This window comes from Mirounga angustirostris, unplaced genomic scaffold, assembly GCF_029215605.1.
Source record: "Mirounga angustirostris isolate CCGP_5_RB_7025 unplaced genomic scaffold, mMirAng1.0.hap1 SCAF_4, whole genome shotgun sequence".
NCBI classification, from domain to species: Eukaryota; Metazoa; Chordata; class Mammalia; order Carnivora; family Phocidae; genus Mirounga; species Mirounga angustirostris.
In genome coordinates this window covers 9,209,764-9,234,352 of record NW_026991712.1, presented here as the reverse complement: position 1 = coordinate 9,234,352, position 24,589 = coordinate 9,209,764, and the positions used below count along the sequence as shown (strand labels likewise).

At 50.9% G+C, this 24,589-nt stretch overlaps 1 protein-coding gene across 1 annotated transcript in view; it reads left to right on the top strand.

Moving 5' to 3' along the window:
• The window catches only part of TG (thyroglobulin), a 241,089-nt gene that overhangs the window by 12,361 nt on the left and 204,139 nt on the right, over positions 1 to 24,589 (top strand). Inside the window, exons 6-17 of the mRNA XM_045895844.3 lie at positions 111 to 217; positions 903 to 1,046; positions 1,241 to 1,426; positions 5,903 to 6,997; positions 7,429 to 8,016; positions 12,614 to 12,853; positions 15,838 to 15,975; positions 16,346 to 16,423; positions 16,999 to 17,111; positions 19,101 to 19,203; positions 20,160 to 20,360; positions 23,953 to 24,165. Of these exons, the coding sequence (XP_045751800.3) occupies positions 111 to 217; positions 903 to 1,046; positions 1,241 to 1,426; positions 5,903 to 6,997; positions 7,429 to 8,016; positions 12,614 to 12,853; positions 15,838 to 15,975; positions 16,346 to 16,423; positions 16,999 to 17,111; positions 19,101 to 19,203; positions 20,160 to 20,360; positions 23,953 to 24,165 (3,206 nt within the window). The remainder of the gene's footprint in view (positions 1 to 110; positions 218 to 902; positions 1,047 to 1,240; positions 1,427 to 5,902; positions 6,998 to 7,428; positions 8,017 to 12,613; positions 12,854 to 15,837; positions 15,976 to 16,345; positions 16,424 to 16,998; positions 17,112 to 19,100; positions 19,204 to 20,159; positions 20,361 to 23,952; positions 24,166 to 24,589) is intronic.

The following is a 24,589-nucleotide window of genomic DNA, read 5'->3' as shown; positions in this document are numbered from 1 at the left end:
ATTCCTTCTCCCCAGATGAGATGAAACCACATCTATTTATTTCCACAAAGAAGAGCTTGTGAAGACTTGTGCTTTAGGAAACAGTGACCATAAATCTCATTCTGTCTTAGGTTTCCAGATGCATTCGTGACCTTCAGTGCCTTCCGGAGCAAGTTCCCCGAGGTGTCTGGGTATTGTCACTGTGCGGACAGTCAAGGGCGGGAGCTGGCTGAGACAGGTAAGTGCAACTCAGACAAGTGGAGGGGGTGAGAGAGGCATCCCCCAAACCCGAAAGCCTGAGTATCATTGCCTGCCAAGCAGAAAAAGCAGTGTCTGCCTGCTCCCCCCTGCTAGACTGCCCAGGGTTTTGAAGAGACCACAAATGTTCTCTTGCAAATGTTCATCTGCAGTGCTTTGAACACAGCTGCTGGTGCATTTGGAGCCTTTGTGTGCACTAGAAGGAGGCGCTCCGCCCTGGGCAGATGCAGCTCTGAGCCTGGAGAGTGTAACACAGGATGTGTTTTAATCGGCTCTCTTTCTCGCAAGCAGGGCTCCTTTGTGCTGTGTACAACCTGCACAACTGCACAGAGCAGCCCTGGCTTTGGAAACCATTAAATCTTTTTTTTTTTTTTTTTTAAGATTTTATTTATCCACTGGGGGAAGGAAGTAGAGAGAGAGAGGGAGAGAGAATCTCCAGCCCAGAGCCCGTTATGGGGCTAGACCTCACGATCCTGAGATCATGACCTGAGCTGAAACCAAGAGTCTGACGCTCAACCAACTGAGCCACCCAGGTGTCCCCGAAACCATTAAAATCTTGATCAGACCTGATGCATAGGTGCCCTCCTAATGTCTGTCTGATAGGCCTGGTCAGGATATCCTTTCTGAACGCACCCGGCCCTTGAAACGCTTTTGTCCTTGCTCAGGTTTGGAGCTGTTACTTGATGAAATTTATGACACCATTTTTGCTGGCCTGGACCTTGCTTCCACCTTCGCCGAAACCACCCTGTATCGGATATTGCAGAGACGGTTCCTCGCGGTTCAGCTCGTCATCTCTGGCCGATTCCGATGTAAGTACCGAGCGGGTGACACACGTGCGTGTCTCCGCTTGGAGGAAACCACTTGGGTTTTAAAGTCACAGCTGCCATGGCTGTTCTCCCGAAGTGGGCGCGAGGGTTTAAAACACTGTCAAAGCAAAGAGAATGCGTGCTGTCAACACAGCCTTGTTTACACGCTGTGCTCTCCCTGCCCGCATCTCTCCTAGGCCCCACAAAATGTGAAGTGGAGCGGTTCACAGCGAGCAGCTTTGGTCACCCCTACATTCCGAGCTGCCACCGCAATGGGGGCTACCAGGCAGTGCAGTGCCAGCGGGGAGGGCCATGCTGGTGTGTGGACGCCCGAGGGAAGGAGATCCATGGAACTCGGCGGCAAGGCCAACGGCCATCTTGTGGTGGGTTGCCTCTCTGGGGCCTTCTCTTTTGTTCTCGTCAAGTTATATGACTTTCACTGCTTCTGCAGACCAACCACCCCAGAACCCATCCATTCCACTGCCTCCTGAGTGTACCCCAGAGGCCCTTCGAGCCCAGCATGATGGAAAACCCATTTATTGTCATTAACTTCCAGCATCTTTCCCCTCCTGTGTCAGACATAGTTGCTTCCTCAGTGATCTCAGAAGAAAAAAAAGAGAATTATGCTTGTGCCACGAGAGAAGTGTGTACCGATAACTAAAGCAGGGCAAACAGGGTAGGGTCAATTCCATTTTGCAGAGTGTATGAAGAGGAGAGGTTCAGGAAGGCTTCATGGAAGAGGTGACGCTTGATTAGAGTCTTCTTAACTAAAGGTATTTCCTGAAGGAGGAAAATAAGGAGAGGTGTTCTCTGACTACAGAGTGGGAGAATCAAATTATGAGGACATAAATAATAGGTGTTAATATGCTATTGGACAATGAATCTGCACGAAGGGCAGAGAAACAAGTTGCTGGAGTATGATCAGGGTGGGGCTCTGCACTTAAAGCCCTCGGGTTAGAGTGAGGGATGAGATAGTGAGGTCTTTCCTACCAAAGCAAAGGCTTGGGCACTTCATCCCGGAGGTCAGGTGAAGACCCTGAGGGGTTTTAACCTGGAGAGTTCCATGGTGGTTTTGTGTGTAAGAAAGACCACCCAGGCACTTTGAAGGGGGGAGCTGAAAGCAGGATTAGACTGCAGGCCCTGGGGCCAGGGTGAAGGTCATTGCAATGTTTTCAAGAATGAGGAGAGGACTATATTACTTTCCTGGGGCAGCTGCAACAAATGACCACAAATTCGGGGACTTAGAACAACAGAAATATATTCTCTCAGTTCTGGAGCCTGGAAGTCCAAAGTGTCAGCAGGACCATGGTCCCTCTGAAGGCTTCCGGGGAGACTCCTTCCTTGCCATTTTCCTGGCTTCTGATAGTTGCCGACAATCTCAGGCCTTCCTTGGTTTGTGGCAACGTGGCCTCAGACTCTGCTTCGTCATCAGCTGGCTGTCCTCCCTCTGTGTCTGCCCTGTGGTTCTTCCTCTCTTCTCGTAATGACACCGGTAATATAAAATTAAGAGCCCACTTGACTCTAGTATGACCTTGTCTTCACTACCTACATCGACAATGACCCTATTTCCAAATAAGCTCCCATTCTGAGGTTCCAGGAAGGATGTGAGTTTTGAGGAGACACTATTCAACCCAGCATAGGGACCGATACAAAAGTAGAAGCGGCGGTCTGGGGAGAGGGGTGTGGACATGAGAAATGTCTCAGGACACTCCAGTAAGACTCTATTCCGTCTTACCAGTAAGATCCTGAAGGAGGTTAGGGGTGAGGGCAAGGGAGGAACCCAGGAGCTGGTGGATTCTGCAAGATCGCAAACAGTGAAGGAGGTAGGCCGGTCTTTTTATAGCCTCGAAAGAGATCAGTGCTCATGTTCATTCAACAATTCCTGTGAAGTCACTGATGTCTCCAGCTTCACATTTTGAGTGTTCTGCGTGGTGTTTGGTAGTATTCTATCTGCCAAGTGTAAGAATGCAGAAGAGGAACATTTTGAAGCTCTGCCTTGAAGGTATTTATGATGACACTGTCGTTCTCTTAAAACCTAGAGAATATTGTGCCCTCCAATTTCCAGGTGGAAATGGGGAACTATGGTTTTCCAAATTAAAACCAGAATGCTATCAAATGCAGGGATCATATATTTTTACCTTCTCCTCTCTGGTGTGTCTGTCCTATTTCCATGCAAATGACTGCCACATGGAAGCAATGTCTGAATGTTTTTGCCTTGGTAACCCTACATAACAAATGAACGGAAGGGATATGCCCTTAAATTTGAAAACAGAAGAAGCAGAGCAGTGAACTTTATTTCTTCCATACCTTCCTGTAATACCTTCCATTCAAGGCAGCCATGGTCTGGTTGAGGGATGTGTTAGAGGCTTGGATGTTGCCAGTCTGTTTTCTCTCTCTGACCGCATGTTCCAGTTCTTTCTGTTGCCTGGTTACAGAGGGAAATTGGCTGACTTCCTTTTTGGCATCCGTGTGAACTGAAGGGAAAGAATTATTTTTAAAAATGTGGGGGTGGGTGGGTGGATGGCTGAAAAGGACCTCTAAGATTTATGATTTGATGGAGAAACATGGAGCTTACTTACTTCCACCTGTGTGATGGAGATACTTGGAATTTGAATTTAAAGTCTTTTTTCTTAATGTAATTGCAGTCAACCTAGGATATTCAGATAGAATGTCCTGACCACGCATGCATGGAGTTGACTGAGCTGATCACCGTTTAATTAATAACTTCAAAGAAAGGTCAAGAAACCTAGAAAAATGTGCTAAGTGTGTTTGCTGCATGGGCATTATTATATTATATTATAGGAAATACCTTATTTCCTATAATGTAATTCTATATTATATATTACAACATAGGAAAATATTTCTTATTATAGGAAATGGTAATAGCATCTAAAGTATGGTTCTCATCCTCCAAGAGACTATAAACTAGTTAGCCTAGACAAGCCTACCCTCAAGGAGGGATTAGGCAGCCACACGAAGAGCATATAATGAAGCATTAAAGTCCATTAAAAATTCCAACAAGAGGGCGCCTGGGTGGCTCAGTTGGTTGAGCGACTGCCTTCGGCTCAGGTCATGATCCCGGGGTCCCGGGATCGAGTCCCGCATCGGGCTCCCTGCTCGGCGGGGACCCTGCTTCTCCCTCTGACCCTCCCCCATCTCATGCTCTCTCTCTCTCTCATTCTCTCTCTCAAATAAATAAATAAATAAAATCTTTAAAAAAAAAAATTTCAACAAGAGAATGCTGGGGAAAGAAAAAAAAAAAACATTTCATTAAAAACAAATAGGAATTTGGGGCACCTGGGTGGCTCAGTGGGTTAAGCGTCTGCCTTCGGCTCGGGTCATGATCCCAGGGTCCTGGGATCGAGCCCCGCATTGGGCTCCTTGCTCAGCAGGGAAGCCTGCTTCTCCCTCTCCCACTCTCCCTGCTTGTGTTCCCTCTCTCACTGTCTCTCTCTCTGTGTCAAATAAATAAATAAAATCTTAAAAAAAACAAAACAAAACAAAACAAAAAAAAACAAATAGGAATTTGTTGGTGCATTAGTTTCCTAGGGCTGCTGTAACAGATTACCACAAACTGGGTCGCTTCAAACAACAGAAATTTATCCCCTCCCAGTCCGGAGGCCAGGAATCTACAATCAAGGCGGTAGCAGGGCTGAGCTCCCTCTGAAGGCTCCAGGGAAGAATCCATCCTTGGCCTGTCCAGTTTCTGGGGGCTGGGGCAACCCTTGGCCTTCTTTTTCTTTTTTCTTTTCTTTTTAAAATTTTATCATGTTAGTCACCATACATTACATTATTAGTTTTTGACGTAGTGTTCCATGATTCCTTGTTTTCGTGTAACACCCAGTGCTCCATGCAATGCGTGCCCTCCTCAATACTCATCACTGGGCTCACCCATCCACCCCCCCCACAACCCTCAGTTTGTTTCTTAGAGTCCATAGTCTTTCATGGTTCGTCTCCACCTCCGATTTGCCCTCCTTCTTTTTTCCCTTCCTTCTAATGTCCTCCATGCTATTCCTTATGTTCCACAAATAAGTGAAACCGTATGACAATTGACTTTCTCTGCTTGACTTATTTCACTTAGCATAATCTCCTCCAGTCCCATCCATGTTGATGCAAAAGTTGGGTATTCATCCTTTCTGATGGCTGAGTAATATTCCATTGTCTATAGGGACCCCATCTTCTTTATCCATTCGTCTGTTGGAGGGCATCTCGGCTCTTTCCCCAGTTTGGCTATTGCGGACATTGGTGCTATGAACATTGGGGTGCATATGGCCCTTAACCCTTGGCCTTCTTTGGCTTGTAGCTGCATTCTGCCCCCATCTTCACAAGGCCCTTTTTTTCTGAGTGTCTGTGTCTTCACATGGCCTTAGGAGGACATCCATCATTGGACTTAGGGCTCACCTGAATCCAATGTGATCTTATTTCAACTAATTACATCTGCAAAGACCCTACTTCCAAATGATGTCACGTTCTGAGTTCTGGGTGGATAAGAATCCTGGGCTGGGGAGACAAGGAGGACACTGTTCAGCCTAGTACATTTGGTGCATGTGTGTGATCAGGTTTTCAGAAAGGGGGCCGGTGCCCATGAGCCTTGCCTTAGAAGGGGGTCACCCTCCAGTGAAAGGTAGGAGAGGGAGTCATGTCAACTGGAACACTCACTCCCCCAAATGGCCACCACGGATGCTGCTCGGGGGGGAAGAAAAATAAAGAAATAATAGGATAGAGGAGATAGAGGTACAAAATGTCGATGTTCCTCATTGAAATTCTTGACATCTTACTACCAGAAGGATCTGTGGGGTGGTCTCAGGATTATTTGCTGACGTTAAAACCATTTCTCCTGTTTGCTCTGTCCTGTGCAGCTGAAGATCAATTCTGTACCTCAGAGAGGAGGCAGGCCCGGTCTAGACTACACTTTGGGCCCTCGGGCTACTTCAGCCAGCACAGCTTGTTCTTGGCTCCTGAGGGAAGGCAGGTGTCTCCGAGAGTAGCCAGATTTGCCACCTCCTGCCCACCCTTGATCAAGGAGCTCTTTGTGGACTCTGGGATTCTCCACCCAATGGTAGAAGGGCAGGATAAACAGTTTTCTGCCTCAGAAACTGTCCTCAGAGAAGCCATTGGAGCGATTTTTCCCTCCCGAGAGCTGGCTCGTCTTGCCCTTCAGTTTACCACCGACCCAAAACGCCTCCAGCAAAACCTCTTTGGAGGGAAATTTTTGGTGAATGTTGGCCAGTTCAACTTGTCTGGAGCCCTTGGCACAAAAGGCACATTTAACTTCAGTCAATTTTTCCAGCAGTTTGGTCTCCCAGGCTTCCAGAATGGAGGGACCGATCTAGCCAAGCCCCTCTCCTTGGGATTTGACTCAAATCCTGCCACAGAACCTCCTGAAGCCTCTAAGAAGGGAGCTGCTATGAATAGGCCGATTGTGGGCAGCTTTGGCTTTGAGATCAACTTGCAAGAGAACCAAAATGCCCTGACATTCCTTTCATCTCTCCTGGAGCTTCCAGAATTCCTTCTCTTCTTGCAGCAGGCTCTTTCGGTGCCCGAAGACATAGCAAGGGATCTAGGTGACGTGATGGAAATGGTGCTCAGCTCCCAGGGCTGTGAGCAGACACCCGGCAGCCTTTTCGTCCCGCTGTGCTCGGCAGAAGGAAACTACGAGGATGTCCAGTGCTTTGCTGGAGAGTGCTGGTGTGTGGATGCCCGGGGCAAAGAACTTGCTGGCTCCAGGGTTAGAGGTGCACGGCCCAGGTGCCCCACCGAGTGTGAGAAGCAAAGGGTTCTCATGCAAAGCCTTTCGGGCAGCCTGCCTGCTGGGGCCAGCCTGTTTGTCCCTTCTTGCAGCAACGAGGGGCATTTCCTACCCGTCCAGTGCTTCAACTCAGAGTGCTACTGTGTGGACGCCGAGGGTCAGGCTATTCCTGGAACTCGAAGCGTGCCCGGAGAACCCAAGCAATGTAAGTCTGTTGAGTATCCAATCCACAGATCCCGATTCTCTCTTGGGGCCCTGACACGTGCATTGCAGAAAAAATGGATTCCGTTGTAGCTTACGTCCCAACTGCTGCAATGGTGAAATTTGCCAGTTCACTTAAAAATTGTCCAGAAAAGGGCTGATACTGTTAACCATCCTCGTGAGTGAATAGGGAGACTCGTGTGGCCTCCAGGAGCTTAAAGGTTTCCGTAGAGCTGACAACAGCCCATCACAACAGTGCCAATTTGGTGACGGGGAGGCTCTCGGTCTAGGTGTTATTTCCAGATTTACGGTTGATGGGATTTCTGTGGCTGTGTAAGGTTTTAGATAGGGTTTGGACAGTCTGGGGTTTTCATCTTGGCCTTTCAGGTTCACGGAACTTTTTCACCTGACACACCTCCTCCTTGTTCCTCGCAGGCCCCACACCCTGTCAGTTACAGGCCGAGCAAGCCTTCCTTGGGGCAGTGCGGGCCCTGGGCTCGGACTCCAGTGCGCTGCCCTCCTTCTCCAGCAGCTACATCCCACAGTGCAGCCCCAGCGGGCAGTGGAGGCCCGTGCAATGCGATGGGCCCCCTGAGCAGGCCTTCGAGTGGTACGAGCGATGGAGGGCCCAGAACAACGGTGGCCAGGAGCGGACCCCTGCTGAGCTGCTAAGGAAGATCTTGAGCTATCAAGAAGCAGCTTCCGGAAGCTTCCGTCTCTTTATTCAAAGTCTGTATGAGGCTGGCCAACAGGGCATCTTCCCAGGGCTGGCGAGATACTCTTCTTTCCAAGATGTCCCACTGGCCGTGATGGAAGGCAACCTGACCCAGCCTGGGGGGAACATCCTCCTGGAGCCCTACCTCTTCTGGCAGATCCTAAATGGCCGGCTCAGCCGATACCCAGGGCCCTACTCCGACTTTAGTACTCCTTTGGCACACTTGGACCTTCGGAGCTGCTGGTGTGTGAGTGAAGTTGGTCAAGAACTGGAAGGCACGCGGACAGCACCGGGCAAGGTCCCAGCATGTGAGTTAAGCCATGTGGCAAGCTCCATCTGTGTTTTTACAAACAAGGTGTCTGGTAGGGGGGCTATTGAGTGTCAAGCGGGCATGGAGTTCGGATATGGCCAGGTACATGCCTTCCGTGGTTGAGGCACCTGAATGCATTAGTCAGCTCTGGCTGCTCTAAGGGAATACCAGAGACTGGGTGGCTTCACCCACAGATGTTTCTCACAGTTCCAGAGGGTGCACGTCCAAGATCAAGGTGTTGGCAGATTCCTCTCCCGGGGAGATCCATCTTCCTGGCTTGCGGAAGACTACCTTCTCGCTGTGGAGAGAAAGAGCTCTGGGCTCTTCATCTTTTCGTAAAGATACTAACCCCATCCAGAGGGCCCCACCCTCCATGACCTCTTCTAAACCTCATCACCTCCCAAAGGTCCCAACTCCAAGTACCATCACCTTTGGGTTAGGGCTCCAATACATACATTCATGGGGGGGACATGAACATTCAGACCATAACACCAAGGCTCATAGAAAGGAAGTGATTTCCCTACACCTCTGCAGTAGGTGTTGGCAATATTAATGTAGTTCATTTTTAAATGTTCGTATGATTTATGCGATCTGAAGAGAAACCAGAGTGTTCATATGATTGATTATTTAGACCAATGCCTCAAATTTGAGCTGGATGTCGTCTGTGTACAAAGCATGATCTTAGGAGAGATGAAGGCTATCAAGTGGATATGACCTGGTTCTTGCCTCTCTGTAATCTCTCATAAATTAGGTGCACCATTTGATTAACCAACACACATTATGATTCTACTCACAAGGACATGCTAGGTGCCCCGGACCTCAGACAGCGCTCCTGCCTTTAAAGTGTCTTTAATTTATTTGAGGAGTTTAATTATAGGACTGATTGGAGAGCAGTTGAAGAAGGTCGGTAAGGTCAGCTCTGTGGCAGGTGGACTTATAGGAAAGCTGTGGTATCTGAGGCATAAGCAGAATGAGGTTGACTATGTCTTAAAAAAATGTCTTATTACCAAGTGGCCATGCCAGAAGCTTGAAAGCATAACGAGACAGATTCAACACTTACTGTAAAATGAGAACCTCTCTAACCAGCAGTGCTCTTCAAGGCCAAAGAAATCTCTCAATCCATTCTTTGCAACGTTAAACATTGTCCACACCTTTCCGGATCATGTTAACATCAATCAGATGATTTTGACTTAAGCCAAAGTATAGGCTTTAGCAGCAAGTGGGTTTTTAGAATGTTGGGTCATAGCAATCATGCGGTGAGAACAGTAGTACCCTGGGCATATTGAACGCCTGGAGACCCCCCGACTAGGATTCTCCATTGAAGTGCCGAGTCCCAGCAATAGGCTGACCCTCCAAGTGAATGCATTGATATCAGCATGGCTGTTGTATAAAAAGTCTCCTTCATTTTTTGAGATTCTTTATACCAACGGTCAGGTCTCCCACACGAGTACATTCCTATAATTTCAGATGCTTTAACATTGAATTTGGTCCTCTTTGCATCGGGTTTTTGAGGTCCAAGTTGATGAGACCAATAGCATCTTGCAACTTTTTATTTTTTATTTTTTATTATGTTATGTTAGTCCCCATACAGTACATCATTAGTTTTTGATGTAGTGATCCATGATTCATTGTTTGCGTATAACACCCAGTGCTCATTACAACACGTACACTCTTTAATACCCATCAGTTTGCTCGCCTTGGCCTGAGTGCCAGGCAAAGCATTCGAATGGGGTTTAGAATCTGCGGGCCTTTCCCGTGAATACCAAGAGGCATGGAGAAGATACACCATATCTTGTTCCCCGGGGGTACAAGATAATCTGCTGGGAAGCAAGAATTAGAGCTTCCACCTGTAGGAAGTGTTTTATCTTTTCCTTCTAAAGTTCTGCTTTTGGTTTTATGATGACCTACTTCTAACAGCTGGAACAGCTGAGCGAACTGTACCTCATATATTATAGTCATACATGTATTCGCTTTACAAAGAAATACGCATGTTTTGGGGACACACGTTCAAACTCTTTTGTTGATGGGGCATATGATCCAAAGGGTTTGAGGACCAGGGGTTGGAGGCTTGACCCTCCAGGTGTGGTTCAGCAGCATTACCATCACTTTGCAAAGTTGTTAGAAATTTGGAATCTTGGATCCCACCTGCTGAATTGACACCTGCCTCTCTCCAGATTCCCCAGGAGGCTCTGATGCCCCCGAAAGCTTGAGAAGGGCTGGCCTAGAGGACACAGTGCTGGTTTTACTAGGGTCTTCAGCCCTGTTTCTATCACCTACTACTCTGTGGCCAGAGTCACAACCTTGGTTTAATCAGTAAGGTCTGAGTTAGGATGAATAACTCCCTCAAATGTTGTTGTGAGCCTTGTAAAACGTAATCGATGTAAAGTGCCAGGTCTGGTGCATAGAAAGTCCTTCCTAAATGGCTGTATTCATGCAACTGACAGTAAGTAATAGAGTGACCAATGACCTTCCTACCCATAAGCAGGGGGGATCGCTCCTGCCTCCGGGGGCATGAGGTCAGCTCCGGTCCATATCATAATCCCCAGCCTGTTTGAAATTTTGCTTTCTTTATTTAATATGCAATTCTAGACAACTACTGTATCCATGGTGCTGTATGATGGGAAGACAATCCTAAGAAAGGCGTGGTGTTTGCTCTCAGGGCCTCAGAGACCAGTGGGGGAAACTGACATGTCATCATGTAAATAATAAACAGAAATGCTAGAGGTATGAACACAGAAAACCAGTGGAGGATATTCCCAGAGACTGGAGCTACTCACTGGTTAGGGAATTGGGTAAAGATTTGCATGTCATCAGCTTCTGGATTGTGAAGGATGTTTGCCCAGCCAAAAATGGGTGGCAGGCCCTTCCTGATAGAGGAAATAATATGTGCCAGGTCAAGGCAGGTAAAAAGCTCTGCTTTGTTGAGAATGGGGTGGGGAAAAGCTCAGTGTGGTAGGAAGGGAGGGGACTTGGGAGAGAGTGATGGAAGAAGAAGGTAAAGGTAAATTTGGGCCAGATTTTAAAAGCTTTTATGTGTCAAAAAAATTCTTATGTGTCCAGTTACAGAATTTTCATTCTTTTCTGGAAGAAATGGATAGCAAGCATAGATTTCTAAATGGGAGTTTTCACTTCAGGGACTCCTGATCCCTGGGATTGATAGAATAGATTATTTGATTAAGAACATCCACAGAAAACAATGTCTTCAAATTCCAGAAGTCGAGGGTTTCTGCTGATTCTGTGCTGTCAAAAGAACCCACTGATCACTTTCACTGATGAATTCACAAAGTGATTGGTTGTGAATAAATATGGCCAGCGTGACTTTTGTTAAGAGTGACAATTTCAAAGACAACATGTGCCAGACACTGTGCCAAGTTCTTCAGCTGCAACACCTCATAGAATAATTATAAAAACCCTATGAGAAAGATGTCCTAATCATCCCCATTTCACAGATCACCAGACTGAAGCTCAGAAGAGTTAAGCACATTATACAAAATTGCACAGCTAATAAGTGATAAAGCTGACTTTTGAATCCATGCTCTGAGAGCCATGCTTTTTTCTCTTCGCAAGAATAATTCTCTACTGGGGCGCCTGGGTGGCTCAGTTGGTTAAGCGACTGCCTTCGGCTCAGGTCATGATCCTGGAGTCCCGGGATCGAGTCCCGCATCCGGCTCCCTGCTCGGCAGGGAGTCTGCTTCTCCCTCTGACCCTCCTCCCTCTTACTCCCTCTCATGCTCTCTGTCTCTCGTTCTCTCTCTCGCAAATAAATAAGATCTTAAAAAAAAAAAAGAATAATTCTCTATTAACCTACAGGGTTTCCCTTCAACTCTTGATATCCATCCATCCATCCATCCATCCATCCATCCATCCATCCATCCATCCATGTCTGTTCATCCTTCCACTGAGGCAGTTCGTCAAGATCTCTGGTTCTAGAGTCATACTGACTAGATTAGAATTCTGAATTAACTACTTGCTAGCGAGGCTGGAGCCTTCATGACTTTGCTGATGGGGCATATGATCCAAAGGGTTTGAGGACCAGGGGTTCGGAGCCTTGACCTTCCAGGTGTGGTTCAGCAGCATTACCATCACTTTGCAAAGTTGTTAGAAATTTGGAATCTTGGATCCCACCTGCTGAATTGACACCTGCCTCTCTCCAGATTCCCCAGGAGGCTCTGATGCCCCCGAAAGCTTGAGAAGGGCTGGCCTAGAGGACACAGTGCTGGTTTTACTAGGGTCTTCAGCCCTGTTTCTATCACCTACTACTCTGTGGCCAGAGTCACATGCCTCAGCTTCTCATCTGTAAGACTCAGATACTATCTTATTGGGCTGTTGTATAGATTAAGTTAGATTGTCTGTGTAAATGTGCTTAGTATAACATCTGGTGTGGAGTAGACATTAGCTACTGCTCAACTTCTTCATAGCAGGTCCTCTGTAAAAGGCGAGTGAGTGAAATTGTGGAGATGAAACAGAAGGAACATTCCAGGCTATAAAAAGAGCTGGGTGAAGGAAACAGCTGTGACAGACATGTGTGCATATTTATATGCACACGTACCTCAGAGGGAGCGAAGTGTCCAGCCATAATGTCTTTATTCCCCCAGGTCCTGGCTCTTGTGAGAAGGTGAAGCTTCATGTCCTGCAGTTCATTAAGGAAACGGAAGAGATTGTCTTGGCTTCCAACAGTTCTTGGTTCCCTCTGGGAGAGAGTTTCCTAGTGGCCAAAGGAATCCAGCTGACCGACGAGGAGCTCTCCCTTCCTCAACCCTCTCCATCCCGGGAGACTTTCACAGAGAAGTTTCTGAGTGGGGACGATTATGCCATTCGTCTGGCAGCTCAGTCTAGTGAGTGTCATGCACTTCTGGCTTCTTGTTCCAGCTCGTTGGGGAGGCAAGGGCTTGAGTTGGCTGCTCTTCAGTCCTCCTCCAGACTTTGTGGCCCTGGTTTTCCCAGGCCTGCGGGTCCCTGGGAAAGAAAAGACAAAGTGGTTTTGTATATCAGTCAAAGCTGGCACGATGCGCATCTCTCCAGTATATGCCCGAATCCACCAGCACAGCCACTTGGGGGCAGGTCTCCACATCTTGTATTGCAGATGGTGCCCACAACCCACCATGCAGCCAAACATTCTTGCTAGAATGTGAGGGGACCCAGCCCGAAATGCTCATGTTCTGTTCTGAGGCTTCCCTCTACTTCTCTGGGGGGAAAAGGAGTTCCATGAGATCAGTGCCATACTCACCATCTGTGATTCCTTTCAAATGCAGAGACTGGGGTTCAGTCACATGCTCAAGTTAACCCAATGAATAGCTAGCAGAGCCTGGATGGTCTGGGCCCCGAGCCTCTGTTCCCTGCCTGGCTGATCCCTGGTGCCCAGAGACTGGGGCTGTCTCATCCCAGAGCCCCTGCTCTTCCTGCACCACCCACAGCCAATTTGGCAGGAGGGTCCGACCCCTCTCCCGGGTCTCTTATGACCCCATACCAACTGGACAGGGACAAACACTGCCTCTACTGCAAGCATCCTGAGTTCCCCACTCCTTGTCAGATGATCTCGGTGGATTCCCTATCTGGGATTCTCTGGACTTGGGTCACACAACAGCAAAGTGGTGCTCCCCTTGACAATATCCATGCCAAGACAAGAGCCCCCCCCACTCCTGCAGGCCAAGGCCTCCCTGCTTCCCCCCTCAGGGATGTCTGCCGCTGCCGCCTGGGGTGTCCGGACCCCAGTGAGAATCTCCCAGGCGCCATCTTTGTTTCCTGCCTCACTGCCATGCCCCTTGTCCCTTCTGGGAGCATGAAGCACCACATCTTGTTCATCTTTATATCACAGGGCCCAGCACAGTGCATGACTGACACAGAGCAGGAGCCTGGTACATGTTGCTAAACCATCCTTCTTGCTTCTTTTGCCCCCGATCTCTTTCTCTTCCCTCCCCTTCCCACCTCTTCCCCACACTCAGACACTTCTTGTCTTTGTTCCTCAGAGACATGGGGATTTCTGCTTTTGGCAAGAAACCGGTTGTTTTCCATTTTGTCTCTGGACAAGATTTGATGTCATCAGAGGGATCTGTGGGATTGATGCTCCTGCGGTTGTGAGCATTGGTTAGGGAGGGGACTTGAGAGGAAGGAGAGAAGTATTTCTTGGTGCCATAGAGATTTAGTCATTGAATGGAACAATGGCATTTTCTTCAGAAGTCAAGTTAAGGAAGTTCCCCTCCACCTAGCAACACGCTCTGACTTTGCATGCTTAGGCGGTAATGAAAAGAGGAAGGGTCCATAGAGAAGGACCAGGGGTGCTCATTTCTCTCGAATCCTTCAAGATGAGAGGAGGTGTCTCTAATCTTGCAAAGGAGAGGAAGCTCTTTGTGTGTAGACCCGCAGGGTCTGGGGATTGAGAGCCCAGGACCAAGAGAGATGAAGGGTCACGGAGGGTCTTTGGCCAACAACACATGGTCGCAGTGTCCTTGGGCTTAAGGAGGGTGAGGGAGGGACATGGGCATGAGCTTGGTGCTCAAGATCTTTTGATGTAAATGTCACACTTACCCTATTGGGTAAGTATTAGAGCCATTTCATCGCTGGGGAAACTGTGGCTCAGAGAGGTTAGACAATTTGCTCATGACCGATAAGATCACTCATGATAACCCAGAGGTGCTGGGCCAGGATTCAGGCTGAGGCTCGTCAGACTCGTGAGTCCTGTCTCGCACACCAGGCCAGTTTTTGGGGTCCTGGTCTCCTCGCAGGGTTCTGACTGTGGGCTGCTGGTGTCTCCTTGGGAGCGGCGAGCCCATCTCTGAGGGGAGCAAGTCGGGAGATGTGCTCCATTGTGAGGCTGGCCTCTGCTCACTGGGCTGCCCCGGATGTGACCCTGTGGCTGCACCCCTTCCCACCCCACGAGCCCACCCTGAGCACCAGCAGGAGTGGAGAGGTGGTTGAGGAGGTAGGACTTGAGAAAGGGTCTGGGAGACAGTTCCTGGCTACTTAGGAGGAAGATGATGCTGGGGGCAGATCAGACTGGGGCGGGAGAGCTGTGAGCCCCAGTAACACGTACGATATCTAGTCGGTCCTAGTGGGGAGTGCGGCGGGGGAAGCCAGGCAGGCAGGGGGCACCGAGTGCAGACGACGGTGCCGTCTGAAGGCAGGGTGACCCTCTGTACATCCCATAGCCTGCCCCGCTGAGCCTCTTCCCGCACCTTGGGGTGACAGCGCGGACTGCCTGGGCTGTTGTGAAGACCAGATCGGATTTTGTGGGGAACAAAGCCTTGGAAGGCGCTAAAGCACTAGATTGAGGGCCTTGGCAGGGAGGGCGCGGGTCAGGTTGTCACACGCTGACTTCTTGTGTGCAGAGCCCGTCCCTCTGCTTCCCACTGTGAGCCTGGGGTAAGCGGCATCACCTGTGCCTCAGTTTACCACCATCAGATAGGATGATGTCACCTCTCGTAGAGGGTTGCCATGAGGCTCCCATTGGCTCAAACATATTTAGATCGTGCCTGGCGTGTACTAAGTGTTCCATAAATGCCATCTCCGGTCACCACTGTCTCACACGTCTGAGGGCACGCCGCTGACCGAATCGGCGCCCTCTGAAAGCGATTCCGGGAGGACAGCAGTGAGTGCTTCACACCGCTGCCCCCTTTTTATTTTTAAAGGACAACCTGGTAAGCGCCGATCTGCTTTGAAGGCGCCTCTGCCGGACTCGGTGGCAGTGTTTGTCACGTCCATAAGACGGCCTCCTTATGTTGGCACAAGGGCGTGCATGGCTGTTGTCAGCCACGGAGCCGGCACTGCCGAGGCCCTTCCAGGTTGGAACTCACCTTGCTGCCCCCCTCTCTCCCGACTGCAGCCCTTGACTTCTATCAAAGACGCGGCTTTGTCCTGGGGGATTCCACACGCGCGGCCGCCCTTCTGCGGCCCAGCCCCTACGTGCCCCAGTGCGATGCGTGGGGAGGCTGGGAGCCTGTGCAGTGCCATGCTGGGACCGGTGAGCGGGGATGGGCCCCCCTGGGATGGGGGGGTGGAGTGACACCCTCTTTGTCACTGAGAGCAAAGGGCTTTGTGCTGGGATTGGTGAGCTGCACTCTAGGCCCCTCTTTGGCAGCCGATGGCAAATCCCTTAGTATCTCTGGACTTCGGTTTTCCCATCTGGACAATGGGAATTGTGACCTGCCAGCCCGAAGGTCCAGGGACACGTTGCGGGAGGGAGCGGGGTGTGTGATTGTGGACAGTGGTGGGCAGCGGGGAGTAGATGCAGGACTTGCTGGTACTGCTGTGAATGCAGAGAAGGAAAGTTGCTTGGGGGCATGTGCACGGGGGGTGCACTTCCTAAACTTGTGAGCCTGGCTCTTTCCTAGGCTACTGCTGGTGTGTGGACGGGAAGGGAGAGTACGTCCCCACCTCGCTGACTGCCCGCTCCCCACAGATCCCCCAGTGTAAGTGAAGCCCCAGGAGCTCCCTCCCTGGCCCCTGGTGGTGGGCACTCTAGGCTGGTGGTACAGCTGTTGTTACCCAACCTAGGGATGCTCGTGGGTCAGCCCCCGAAGCATTCAGACCAGCCCCCAAAGGCAGCCAGGCCACATTTTCCCACACCCCTAAGCCTGGAAGACCCTCTTGGCTGAGGCTGATCTGGGCACCTAGCTTCCTAGGTGGAGATAGTCACCGACCATGGAGAAAAAACGCGGAGTCCCCTTCCTCCCACCTGCTCCGGGGACACGTTCATCCACTTCCGTAGTCTGACTGCCTGACAACCATCCCACAGCTGCCCCAGAAGCCAGCCTCCCTCCTGGGGCTCGGACCCATGTCACCAAGGCCCACGTCACATCTCAAGGATGACACCCCCACCCCCCACCCCGGTCTCTGTCCCTGAACCGTGGCCTGCTTCTCCTCTGAGGTTCCAGCCGTCCGTGCAGGGCACCTCCATCTACCCTGATGCAGGACCTGCCTGGGCTCCCCGCTCTCCCCCGGGGACCCACGGCCGGTCAGTTAAGAGTTTCACTCTCTCTCTCAGGCCCCACCGCCTGTGAGACATCTCAAGCCAGTGGGCTGCTTTCCAGTTGGAAACAGGCTGCATCCCGGGGAAACCCATCTCCAAAAGACCTGTTCATCCCCACCTGCCTAGAGGTAAGGCTCTGAAGGCCCAGGAGGGTTTGAGGTGGGAGCCAGAACTTTCTCCCATACACTGAGGATGATTTTTCTAGTTTTCAATAAACTTGTTTTAGTTAAAAACTCACAGGTAGTTCTAGGCCTGGGCTTTCGTCTTCTCCCTGGCAGGCCCTGGCTGTGTGACCTTGGGCAATTTACTTACCTTCTCTGTGCTCCAGTTTGCTTTATTTGATCCTAAGATTGGGCCGCATTTTTTTATCCTACCTACTGCGAGGATTGTTTTGAGGCCCTAAGGAAATACCTTCCACGAAAACTCTTTGCAAAATAATCTGCACTTAAATGCTTGCTGCTGTGCTTTTCCAAAATCATCTTGGCTATATTGCTACACCCATCATATCTGTTTCTTAATATAAAGGGAAGACATTGTAATATTACTGTTCTCAGATTGCTGGATGATTGCAGGAATTGATGCAAAACCCCCAAAGAAAGGATTCTTGCTGGAGTCTTAACCGCTTACTTGCCGAGTGATGGCAGTCTCTGCTCAGCCCCCAGCGGTTTCTGGAAGCCGGATGAAATCAGCCATGTAGAAGTTAGTCAGACTACAAATCACTGAGCGGAATTTCCTTATTATTATTCTTTATTATTGTTGCTGTTGCTCACTGTGGACATGGATTCCAGTTACTACTGAGTTTATAGAGAAATGAGCCTCTTTAGCTTTTCATCTTGGCTAACGACCCCCTCCTGCTGGAATAGGGAACCAGGGTACCAGTGTCAGCCCATGGAGAAGGAGAGGTAGAAGCCACAGCTTCTGTCAGAGGGAAGAGCGATTCTGAGCAGACTGATTAGGTGGTTTCTCAGCCTGCCTCCCGGGGAGGCCCCAGGCGCCGGGAACAGGACCCAAGGCTTCCACTGCCCCAACCGGATGGCTGTGCCTTTGACCCAACTCCCTAGGAGAAGTTCAGTTAATGACTAGAATGTTCTCAATTTTAAGCCTTTATCCTGTAAAATGTTCTCAAACCTTTGCTTGAATTTTACCTGCATAGCTTCCAAGCTATGGAACCAGGGTGTACACCTGACCTCTCTGGGCCTCTCTGTGCAGAAAGGGGACAGTAGGGTCCCTGCCTCCTAGGGAGTGAGTGATGCTCTGGGTGTGGGGGGATTGGCACAGAGTGGCCCTCATGCTTATGTTCCCTGTGAATGTTGGGTGCTATTACTCTCATTTCTTGCCTGTGAACAAGGCCCAGCAGGGTATGAAATGGGAGGTGGCCAGCAGAAGCTCAGGGAAGCACTCAGTGACAGCCAGGAAGCTGGGCAGGCGGCTGGGTTTCCGCAGCCCTCCTGCTGGTTCTCACGCTTTTCTGTTCCAGATGTAGGAGACGTGACATTTTCTACCATCAAGAGCTCCTAGAAGGAGTATGTGTGCAAGCATCAGTCTAGTCCTACCTCCTTTTCCTTTTAGTGGGGAAACTGAGGCCCAGTGGATTGAAGGGCCTCGCTCTGTATTCCCCAGCTGGTCCCAGGACAGTCTGGGAGAGGAGGACCCAGCCATATATGGTCTGGATAGCTGCCTTCTACTGATTTCTTTATTCTCTGTTATAGATGTTACGGATTCCCTTTCTCCTAGGGATGCTTGTGGAAAATCATTTCTGGAACTGGGGGGGAGCTTGGTGCAGGATAGTAGCTGGGCTTTGGGGCTGGATGGGTTTAGACCCAGCCCGGCTCTGCTGTTCTCCACCTATGGGATGGTGCTCTGATGCTTCCCCTCTCTGAGGCTCAGTTTCCCCCACCCTAAAAGAAGAGAACTGTGGACCTGGCCTCATGGGGTGTTTGTAACCATCAATTCAAAGAACGTTCGTCAAGGGTCTGGAGCAGAATAGCATCTTCCTCTCTTTTTGGAGAAACCATCACCAGTAGTTTTGAAAGGAACATTCCGGACGTCTGCCCGCTGACCTGTGGACGATGCAACAGCATCTTCCCTGGGGTGACGTGCCCTCGGCTTTGTCTCAGACAGGAGAGTTTGCCAGGCTGCAGCAGTCGGAGGCCGGCAGCTGGTGTGTGGACCCGGCCTCGGGGGCGGGCATGCCACCCGGCACGAACAGCAGCGCCCCATGTGAGTAGTTGCCTCTTCCCCTGCCCCGGCCCCTGCCGTGAGCACTGGCTCCCCGTCCCAGGCCTATGGAAGCCTTTCCCCTCACCAAGCCTCAGGTTCCTCATCTGTGAAATGGGCACAGTATTCCCTCTCCCCAGTGGGTTCTTTGGCGCAGACTGGGCTGTGCTGTGTAAGCAAGGAGTGCAATGGCCTTTCTGGGGGGTGCTAGCTGTGCATTGCCTCCGGCCTGGCCCTGCCGTCTGCTTTCCACGGTGAAGTCAAGGTGATGTCCCCCAAGTGCAAAGGTGCTGATGTCCCTCCTCTGCCTCCCCGGGGTCCTCAGGGCCCAGGCGCCTCACTGTGGCCCATCGGCCTGGGAGCGCGTGGCTCTGGCACGTTCCTTTGCTTCTCCTCTTTGTCCCGTCCCCTGCTCTCAGGACCCGGGTGCTATAAACTGTAGTCCGACTTTTCAAGAAGGAGGACGCTCTCTCCCCCCCGGGCCTTCACGTGTTCTGGGTCAGCCACCAGCACTACTTGTGGCCTCCCTGCCTAACTCCTCCTCAGACCTCGCATCAGTCCCTCTGGGCATCCTCGAGGCCTCCCTTCCAGAGCCAAGTGCAGTGATTCTGGCGGGCTCCCAGACCACCCTGCACGTCATCCAGGCTCTCCTTAGCACTCTCCACTATAATCTGCCCCGCTCTTGTTAAAGCTCCTTAAAGGCTCTACGTTCTTTGAGAGCAGAGCATGTGCATGTGTGTGTGTGTGTGTGTGTGTGTGTGTGTGTGGAGGGGGGTTACGGATCTGACCAAGGCCCAGTCTTTGCCCTGCCCTAGCCCACACCCCACTGGGAAGACAACCCCGGACCCTGGAGGGCCCAGCAGGTGGGTTTTGGCGGGTGGCGGTAGGTGGCAGTTGGGAGCGGTGGGTGGTGGCAGCTCTGTGGGCCAAGGGCCCATTTGGCTTGTCTTCGTGTCCAGGCCCGAGCCTCTGTGAAGTACTCTCGAGTGGGGTCCTGTCCAGGAGAGCCAGCTCAGGCTCTACCCCAGCCTGCAGGGCAGAGGACCGAGGATTTTCCCCTGTGCAGTGTGACCTGGCCCAGGGCAGCTGCTGGTGTGTCCTGGAGAGCGGAGACGAGGTGCCTGGGACCCGTGTGGCCGGGAGCCAGCTAGCCTGTGAGAGTAAGCTGGGACCCCTGGAGGGGCTTCCTGGGCTGGTGTGTAGGGGGTGCTGCTCATCTCTTCCTTTACTCAGACTGGGAAGGACCCCCAAGGCACCAGAAGAGCCGGAGGGGAGATGGGGAAGGGCTGGAGGGATGGGCTTGCAGTTGATTCTCATGATGCCAAAACTTGTGTCTACTTCCAAAAAGTGCTCAGCCTTGGAGCTGAAGTCCAGGAGAGTCTGTACAGGGATCCCCAGAGTTGGCAACTCAGAAGCTGGGGTGCTAGCCTGCTGGGGGTTCCGGGTCTTGGTCTCCCCATCCTCGAGTGGGGAAGGGGGCCTGATGGCAGGATCTCAGTGGGATGGGTCCATCCCAGCTGGGAGGCTTCAGAAATTTGTGGAGGCGTTGATTTATTTTTATTTTTAGTTAAAAAAAATTGTTTTGGTATCAAATATTGAAATATCTATCAGATAACTATATATTAGAATATTAAAAGACATGATTACAGATTAAAATCTATTACTTGATTCTCAATTACTTACCTTTTATTTCTCCTATATGCTCAAGTCACAGGACATTATGGTCATTTTAAAATTTATATGAGCAAGGTTAGACTCTCTGTGAATTCCGTTTCAGGACAGTAAAGAAGATGCTGCAAAATATTTATTGCAAATTAGGGCATTGAATCTGGTGGGATCGAGAAATACTGTGCTGTGATTCTGATTTCATGGCAGTTGCCTTTCCTTAGCTGCCTGTATTGATTTATTGCTTTATTTTAAAATTTCGTAGTCTGTCAGCAACATTCTGGAGCTGGGGAGACATTTCGTTAGGCCTAGTGAGTTCTATGTGTAAAAGGAATTGCTGTGGATTTGTAAATGTATCTTTATATTTGGAAGGAGATGGGGAGGCTGCAAAAGCAGGGTGGGAGGAAGAGCTGCTCCCTCTCTTTGTGGGACTCCTTCCCTTTGGTCTCTTCCCCCTCCCGTGGTGTGCCCATGCCTTTCCCCACACGCCTTTCCTCCCGAACTCTGGGGTGCTCCTTTGCCCAGGGCCTGGACAAGGCAGGACCCTGTCATGCTCATCTCTGGGGCCCTGAGCAGCTGTCACCAAGCAGGAAACGTGGAAGGTGCCCTATGGGTATTTATGGGCGGAACTCCTTGCTGTGGCCTTCCCCCAGAGGTGCGGTGTCGGCCTTAGTAAGGGTGGAAACGGTCAGCATCCAGCTTCCTTGGCATCTAACAGTGGCCCTCACTGTCTGGCACCAAGGACATAGACCGATGTGTCTCATCCAGGAACAGTCCGGGAGCACAGCTCCTATAAGGTTTGGGAAGACTCTGTGTGACATGGCCTTGCCAGATTCCAGGATAGGAGCGCCTGTGTGCAGAGATTTACCCGCTAAAAGGTGCTTTTCACATCTCTTAGCTCAGTTTTGCCTTGCAACAATGCGGATAAATAGAACGGTCCCATCTCCCCACATTACGGAGGACAAAACTGGGGCTCGGAGACGTTCATTAGCATGTCCAGAGTCACACATCTAGCAAGCAGGACAGCCAGCTTCAGCGATAGAGGCTCTTCCTCCTGGTGTATCTGCAGAGCGTGGAGGAGCAAACCAGATGTGGGGGCCAGGCAGACTTGAATGTCAGCTCTTCCACTCCCTTGCTGGGTGACCTTGGGCTGGTCCCTTAACGTCTCTGGACCTCAGTTTCCCAGTCTGTGAAATGGACAGGGAACACTGTAGCAGTTTCTCGAGTGGTTGTTAAGATTCATTCACATAGTCCCTGTCAACTTCTCAGCCTGGTGGCTCAGAGCACAGCCTTGGGGGCCATGCCTGGCTCCTCCTGGCTGCCTTGGGACTTAGAGCAGAAAGGTTAACCTCCCCATGCTTCAGTGTCCTCACCTGTGGGGTGAAGGTAACAATAGTTCTCCTGCACAGAGTTGCTTTGAAGATAAAATCAGTTCCGGGGAAGCACTCAGGATAGCCCCAGCCCACAGTCACCGAGCTGTGTGTCCCTGGGCTGGTCACTTAGCTCCTCTGAGTCTCCATTTTCCCCATCGCTGGGATGACTTCTGCCTGAGTCAGAATAGAGGCGGGACCTTGGAGATATCAGTGGGCCACTATGTGTCAGTGTGGAGGGCTCCGAAGAAGATATGCTGATGGCAGGGAGCTCAGAGGAGAGGACAGCGGGTGGCCGGGGGGTGCGTTCCCATCTCTGAGCAGCACGAGGTAGGGGGAAGCGCAGCCCTTGTCTGCCGGGGTAGCAGTTAGATTCAAAGGACCCGTGCCCAAGCGTTGGCTCTGTCCCTCTGAATCCTCAAAATTCAGTTTCTTCATCTGTAAAGGGAGGATGATAATATCAGGGCTGCCTACTTCATGGGCTTATTTTGAGTAAGGTGCAATTAAATACTGAGCATGACAGAGTTTCACAAACTCGAAAATCCGTGGTAACGGTCAGATATGATGGTCATAGGAAGCTTACCCTTGTAGGGCGCCAAATGCTCCTTCTTTGTTCTGAAAGGGTTAATTCACATCCTAAAATTTCCAGTGCAGGCAGTGATGTAGTCTTCTTGCTGTCATTCATAATAGCAACCAACATTAATGACCTTTATTATGTTCCAGTAACTCCTCCAAGCTCTTTGCATGCCTTTATTCATTTTGATGCCCACCATCCTTAGGAGGTAGGCATCATTGCTCTCCTCGCCGTTTAAAGGGGGAGGAAACTGAGTCACAGGGAAGTTAGTTAACATGCTTAGGATGCTCAGCTAGGAAATGATTGAGCTGGGATTCAAAGCCCTGCAGGCTGGCCCCTGAGCCCTCAGGCTGACTCTCCCCATCCCCACAGACACATGCACTCGGTGAGAACCAACTAACTCACCAAGCTCACTGCTGATTACTGCAAAACCTCGGCCAGATGCCAGTGTTGGTATTAGAAAGAAGCCCGGGCTGTGCCCTGGAGGTCAGAATGGGTCATCCTCCCTCTTGGAGGCCCCCAGGGACCCTCCAGTCACATGTGGATCGCAGCTGTCAAAACCAGACCCATGCATGCAGCTAGGCTCTGCTCGAGAGTCAGGTAATTAACTAAAACTAAAAGTGTCCCACTGAGTGTGTCTGTCCTTTCATTTACTGGTTTACCCACTTATTTAGCATATATTCCCGGAGCTTGTGTTCTGGGGGAACAGAGGAGAGGCACCCCCTTTCCTGCCCTGGCTCCGTGTGGCGGGGAGACCAGAGTGCAGATGGTAAGTTTGGGAGGATTGACAACATGGAGGTGCACCCCAGGAGGCCTGAGAGCTTGCTAAGTCCACCTGGGAGAGCCACACAGGGTGTTAGGAAGCAGGAGATGTTGAGCTGGTAATGTGGGGTCAAAAAAGGACCCCTCTAGGCAGCTGGGCAGGCAGAGGGAAGGGCTTGGGCTGTGCAAGCAGGCTGTGCTCAGGGATGGACAGCCCTGTGGAGGCAGAGGGGCTGGAGGGGACAAGAGGGGAAAGGGAAGGGCGAGTCAGTGGGTCCTCAGGGACACTGAGAGCCCACTGCCATTCAACACGTCGGGGAAGGGGAGAAATCAGAGCCCCCTTGTGCGGCTAGCTCCCACGGTGGCCCTCTTTCCTTCCAGGCCCCCAGTGCCCACTGCCATTCAACACGTCGGATGTGGCTGGTGGAGTGATCCTGTGTGAACGAGCCTCCGGCGCAGGAGGGGCCCCCGTCCAGCGGTGTCAGCTGCTGTGCCGCCCGGGCTATCGGAGCGCCCTCGAGCCAGGGCCGCTGGTCTGCAGCCTCGAGAAAGGACGCTGGGTGTCCCGGGCGCCCCAGCCCCAGGCCTGCCAGCGTGAGTCTGCACAGCACCCTGCTTCTTCTCGGCACTCAGAGCTGAGCACTTGCATTTTCCCCCGCCCAAGTGCAGCATTTCCACAGTAAGCCAGGTGGCATCAGGAGCAGGAGAGAGAGGGCCCAAAGAAGCATATTCTTCTAGAAGGCGCAGATGTGCTTCACAGACTCCTAGGGTTAAGCTTTATTTGGGGCTTCTCTGGAGCAATCTGTTCCTTGGGAGAACTGCCAGCATTATGGGCTCTCCTGGGATCTCTTGGATACAGGAGTATAATCAGGAGGTAGGTGTTCCAATGGCCCTATCGGTTACTATGGTGTTGACAAGCTAGAGCTGTTTGTCTGGCCTCTGAGAGTGACGCTGACTCACGAACCTCTCTCCTGGGTCTGTCTGGGGTTCCATGGCTAATGCCTGGCAGAGCTGGGGC